This window comes from Hyposmocoma kahamanoa, unplaced genomic scaffold (assembly GCF_003589595.1).
Source record: "Hyposmocoma kahamanoa isolate Upper Pololo Valley unplaced genomic scaffold, ASM358959v1 220, whole genome shotgun sequence".
NCBI lineage: Eukaryota > Metazoa > Arthropoda > Insecta > Lepidoptera > Cosmopterigidae > Hyposmocoma > Hyposmocoma kahamanoa.
The window spans coordinates 1,867,217-1,873,123 of NW_020653740.1; the positions used below are offsets into that span (position 1 = coordinate 1,867,217).

A 5,907-nucleotide genomic window follows, 5' to 3' on the forward strand; every position below is an offset into this window, starting at 1 on the left:
GGGGAATTCTCTCATCTAGTACAGTGGTTGGCGAGTAGGCGGTCGGCACGGATTATGTAGCTCGGTGTCCGCAACATCTCTCCCCCCGGCGCAGCTTTGCGTAGCCTCCTCTTCCTTTAGTAGGACGACGAGCTTCGATGTTGGCCTTTTGAAGACGCCGGTCTTCGTTCTGACATCGGCGACTCGTACGCTGCCGTCAGGCCCAGGGTACGTACGTTCTACCCTTCCCATTGGCCATACGTTCCTCGGTAGCGTGCTGTCGACGACAACCACTATGTCGCCGGCTTGTAGTTTTGACGTGTCATTCTTTCTAGCTGGTTCTCCTCGCGGTACTAGGGTCGGCAAGTACTCCCGTACCCAGCGTCTCCAGAATTGGTCTGCGAGTGCTTGGCTAGTACGCCAGGTTCGTCTGTCGGCTTCGTCACAGGGTCCTGTTCTCGGTAGACCCGTTGAAGATCCCAGCAAAAAATGGTTCGGCGTGAGGGCCTCGGGGTCGCGAGGGTCCACACTCACGTGCGTTAGGGGCCGAGCATTGATCGAATACTCGGCTTCGGTCAGGAGGGTTCTTAGCACTTCGTCTGATGGTGCCTTTTCTCGAAGCGTTGCTTGTAGCGCTGTCTTGACAGAGCGCACCATGCGTTCCCATGCGCCTCCTTGGTTCGGGGCGCCAGGTGCTATGTAGCGCCATTCCATACGCCGGGTCAGTCCTTCGTCTCTTAGGGCGGGTGCCCATTCGGCGTATGCGGCTTTCAGTTCTTGATCGGCGCCGCGGAAGTTGGTTGCGTTGTCTGAGTACATCAGTCGCGGCCATCCGCGGCGTGCTGCCATTCGTCTCAACGCCATTAGTGCCGAATCCGTAGAGAGAGAAGCGACAAGCTCGAGGTGAACGGCTCGTGTGGTGAGGCAGGTAAATAGTGCGCCCCACCTTTCTCTCGGCGGCGTCCCACTTTTACAGTAATGGGCCCGAAGGAAGCCTACCCCGCAGTTCGTGAAGGGGCGGTGGAATGGATCGAGGCGGGCGCGTGGCAGGTCTCCTGTGGCTGGTGCTCTGGGCCTAGACCTTGTGACCCGGCAGAGGGCGCAGCTATACTCGACGGCGCGTACGGTGGGTCGTAGCCGTATGATCCAGTATCGCTGTCGTAGGTCGTTCGTTACTCGCTCTCTGTTAGCGTGTCCTGCTGCGGCGTGTTCTCGCAATACGATGAGTCGCGTGATGGGGTGACGACCGTCTAGGATGATAGGTCGTTTTGCGTCGGAGGGCGCACTTGAGGCTCCAATGCGTCCTCGTACTCGCAGGAGGCCGTCGTCGATTACGGGGTCCAGCTTGTACAGACGACTCGTTCTAGGGATTGGGCGAACTGCTTTGATCCTCTTCAGCTCGTCTCCAAAGTCGTCCTCCTGTGCTCGTTGCATGAGAGCTCGTTCGGCGCGTTCTATGTGCTGTAGCTCCATGCGGGTCGCTCGCTTCCGGCAGATGTCTGTGAAAGCCAGTACGTTCGCGGTTGCTCTTACTAGCGTCTCGAATCTCGAGAAGCGGGTCGGGTCAGGCATCCAGTCGAAGTGGCTCTCGTCCTGCTGGCTCAGGTGCAGGACTTCCTCTGCATCTTCATGAGGTTCCTGTTCTGTGGGCCACCGGTCCTCTGGTTCGTGTAGGAATCCGGGTCCTTGGAACCATCGGTCTTCCATGCGTACTGGAGTCTGGCTTTGTCTTGTGGCATCGTCGGCTGGGTTGTCAGCGGTCGGCAGCCAACGCCACTCGTCTTTGTGCGTGAGTTCGGCGATCTCCCCTAGCCGATGTGCAGCGAATGGAGTGTATCGTCGCGCGTCGTTACGCACCCAGTGGACTACGGTTGATGAGTCCGTCCAATAGATGGTCTTCTTTATCTCGATGCGGTGTTCGCGCCTGATAGTGTCGGCGAGTCTTGCTCCGATGAGTGCAGCCTGTAGTTCAAGGCGCGGGATGCTTTGTGTACGCCGTGGTGCCACCTTAGCCTTTGCTCCAACTAGGGTCACTTTCGCGCTACCGTCTTGGTGTACAACCCTCCAGTAGGCCACAGCAGCGTACGCTTGTTCGCTCGCGTCGCAGAACACATGTAGTTCAGTGTGCTCATGGTTCTCCAGGGCGTAGTTCCGGTGCAGGTGCAGGCGTGCGATTTCGTTCAGTTGTCGCAGCCAGGATGCGAAGAGTTCGGCTTCTTCCGCAGGGATCGGCTCGTCCCATGGTATTTCTAGTCGCCATAGGTTTTGAAGCACGATCTTTGCTCTGATCGTGTAATGGCTTAGCAGTCCCAGCGGGTTATAGATCGACATGACCGCACTGAGTGTTTCTCTCTTGGTGGGTGCGCGGCTCTGGTTGCGCACCTCGGCTGGGACCCGGTTCACGGCTGTGTCGAAACCGAGTTCATCTGTTTGCGGGTTCCAGTAGAGTCCCAGGATCTTGTTTTCCATACTCTCGATCGTCCCGAGCGCGGTGGGCGTAGTTGCTCTGAGTTCTGTCGGGACGTCGCGCAGCACGTTCGGATGGCTTGAGCTCCAGCGCCTTAGCGTGAAACTGGCCGCTGCGTGTACTTCACGTAGCTCTTGTATGGTGGCGCGAGCTTCGTGTTCACTGTCGTAGCTGTCCACCAGGTCGTCCATGTAGTGGCTTTGAGTAATTGCCACTAATGCTCGCGGATGGGTCTCTGCGTGCATGATCGCATTGTGGTTGCGGACTGTGTGAGCCATGAATGGGGAGCTGGCTGCGCCGAATATCATGCTCCTCATTTTGAAGCATCGTGGTGGGTCAGTTCTGTTCTCCCCTCTCCACAGGAACTGCTGTGCCGGTTGATCGTCCGGTCGGATCTTCACCTGCAGAAACATCTCTTGGATATCGGCGGTGACGGCGATCGGCTTTTCACGGAATCGGAAGAGGATGCCCTGCAGTGATAGCAGTAGGTCCGGGCCTTCCAGCAGCTGGTCGTTCAGGCTCACGCCTCGGTTCTTGTGCGCCGCGTCGAACACAAGTCGCTGCTTACCGGGCTTGTTCGGGTTCTGTACGGCAAAGTGTGGTAGATACCAACTAACAGCGCTGTTTTGTTCAGTGCCGTCGCATGGCACCGCGTAGCCTTTGTTGAATAGGTTCTCCACTTGGGCGGTGTACTGTTCGGCGAAGGCAGGATCGGCGTCCATTTTACGTTCTATGGCGCGTAGTCGTCGTAGCGCTGCCTCGTAGCTCGGAGGCATCGTAGTTCCGTCGGTTTTCCACGGCAAACCAACCTCGTAGCCGCCATCGACTTTCTTCATAGTTCTTCTCACCATTTCGATTGCTCGTTGGTCCGCAGCACTCACGCGCGGTCTGTGCGCGATGCCGAGAGCGTCGATGCGGAAGTGTGCCTCGATCAGTTCGTGTAGGCGGTCGTCGTGCTGCTGGTTCTCGTGTAGCGGATGATCAGGAGTCCACACGTGCAGCACATTGTTGCGTTGATGGACGGCGTTCCTTGGTACGGTTCCGTGTACCACCCAGCCCAACTGTGTTCGGGATGCAGCTGGTTGGTTGCGTCCACCAACTCGTAGTTCGCGACTCACTATCAGCTCCCAATTGTCGCTGCCGATCAGGAGGAGCGGGCGTGCCAGATCGTAGCACACGTTTTCCCGTATGTCCCGTAGATGCTTCGCCTCCAGCAGCGAGCTCGGTATGGACTGCTGGTGCAACTTCAGATCACGCACCGTGCGGGCTCGGATGTTCATCGGCTTGTCCTGCGTTGTTCCTTTCAGCTGTAAGCTGACGGTTCGGCTCTGATGTTCTTGTGTCATATTCACTCCATGTAGGCGCAACGGTGTTGAGGGTCCTTCCGCTCCGATGCGCTGTGCCAGTTCTTCGTCGATGAGGGTTATTGTGGCGCCCTCGTCCATCAGTGCGTATATCTCCACACTTCCCAGTGGTCCCGTTACAGTGACTGGAACCACTTTGAGCAGCACTTCCTTCTCTTTCGGTGGTAGCGTGCCCAGTGATAGCACGGTCTCGTGGTGCTTCGGCGCGTTCGGTGGGGTCACTTCAGGCGGCGTTGTGAGCGGTGCTGCAGGCTGCGCAATGGGCTGACTCAGTTCCTCGTGCAGAGTAGGGTGGTGCGGGCGGCGACATTGGTTCACGCCGCACAGCTTTGCCTTACAAAATTGGCGACGGTGTCGTTTTTCAACGCATCGGAAGCACACTCCTTTTTCTCGCACCATGTTCCAGCGCTGTTCAACACTGAGTGCTTTGTAGGACGGGCACCGGTGTAGCGCGTGGGGTTGGCCGCAGTTCGGGCAGCGGTCCGTTTGTTCGTTCTCAGTGGCAGTGTACACGGCGTTCACCTTCCTTTTCACTATCGCGGGTCTTACTTCTCTCCTCGTTGTTGCGGCAGTACTCGCGGCGGGCGAGTACATATAGCGCAGCGCTCTGTCGGCCTCGCGCATAAGGAAACGTGATAACACGACGATCTCTGGGTCTGCTGTTCCTTCGTGGTCTGCGGCGTAGTCGCACCAGCGGGACTGGATGTGCGGGCTCAACTTGTCAAGCACTTCTCGAGCCAGCAGTGGGTTGTACAGAAATCCACGCTTGTCTATGGTTTTCAGCACGTAGACAACGTTCTGAAGCTTCACGGCGAACGTGTTCAGTTCCGTGGCTGACGCACCCGGTTTCTGCATTCTCCGTAGTTCATCGAGTGCCCGGTCGATGATCACCTCGGGCTTCCCGAAACACTGCTCCAGCGTCCTCATAATGATCGCCGGGTCCGTAGCCGCGTGTAGTAAAGCAGCCACAGCGTCGCGGGCCTCACCCTTCAGGCAGGCTCTCAGTCGTTGCAGGTTCTCCGCGGCCGACAATCCGTACAGTTCCGTTGCGTCTCGTACAGCGGCTTTAAATGGCAGCCACTCGCTCGGTGCACCGGAGAAGACAGGTAGCTCGCCTGCGTGCCGGGGCCGCGGCCTTGCCATCTTCTCTATCGCTTCGGCCAGCTGTTCTATTCCTCTACGCGTACGGGCCGGCGTAGGCGATCTTGTTCGTTCTCTTCTTACGGGAGATGGTCTTCTCACAGGCGAAGGGCTTCTCACAGGCGAAGGTGAGCCGTGGAAACGAGTTCGTCTCGTCCGTTCGTTGGGCTCCGTGGTGGTAAGCGTTTCGCCGCGCTCCCCCCGTACGTGCGCCGGGTTGTTGCGGAACCAGTTGTCCACTCTTCGTTCAGCGGCGGCGAGCGGCTCGTCGCGTAAGCTCTCTGCCTCGTCTTGGATAGATGCCACTTGCACGGCTAACCTTTTCTTAATTAGTTCGGCTTCCAGGCGTAGCTCGGTTCGTCGAATTTCCGCTAGCCTCTCCTCCGCTTCAAGTTCTGCCAGTTGTAGTCGCGCCGCCACACTCGCTGTCGATCGATGCGAGTATGCGGGGGACCTCGGTCGTGATGACTGGGCTGCGGGGTTCATAGCAGTTGACGGTCCAGCGGTGGGTTCGTAGAGCTCCCTTGTCTGACGATCGCAGGCCTCCCCCCGTAGGGATGGGCCTCCACGTTCGGTTGGCGCCACGGTGGGCGACGCCGGCGGATCCAATGCCATTCTCCGCAAACGTTCGTGCTCCACTCGAATTTCTTCAGTGATCTTATCCTGGTCTGCAGCGTCACCCTGGCTCCTGGTGACTACCATTGTTCGGTTCAAATGGCAGTGGGCTGCGAGGATACGAAGTTCCGAGCGGTCTTCACTGTTCCGGGCTTGGTACTTGCTCGAATCCGGCTTCAAAGGATCAGAGATTGTTGATGTTCTAGCTCTTGTTCGGTGGACTGTATTGTTCAGGTTCTTGATCTGGATCGCAAATGAAAACTCTTGATTAAAGTGGATTCAATCCGTGTTTATTACCAAAAATGTTCCTACTTAAATACCAATTTCACTCTCTTATCTAGT

At 57.5% G+C, this 5,907-nt stretch overlaps 2 protein-coding genes across 2 annotated transcripts in view; both read right to left on the minus strand.

The window, feature by feature from the left end:
• LOC113227963 (ADP-ribosylation factor-like protein 4C) overlaps positions 1-5,907 on the minus strand; it is a 78,726-nt gene that overhangs the window by 61,497 nt on the left and 11,322 nt on the right. The window lies entirely within an intron of this gene.
• Positions 16-5,907, minus strand: part of LOC113228054 — a 7,637-nt gene continuing 1,745 nt past the window's right edge. Inside the window, exon 2 of the mRNA XM_026461194.1 lies at positions 16-5,808. Coding sequence (XP_026316979.1) covers positions 16-5,808 — 5,793 coding nt within the window. The remainder of the gene's footprint in view (positions 5,809-5,907) is intronic.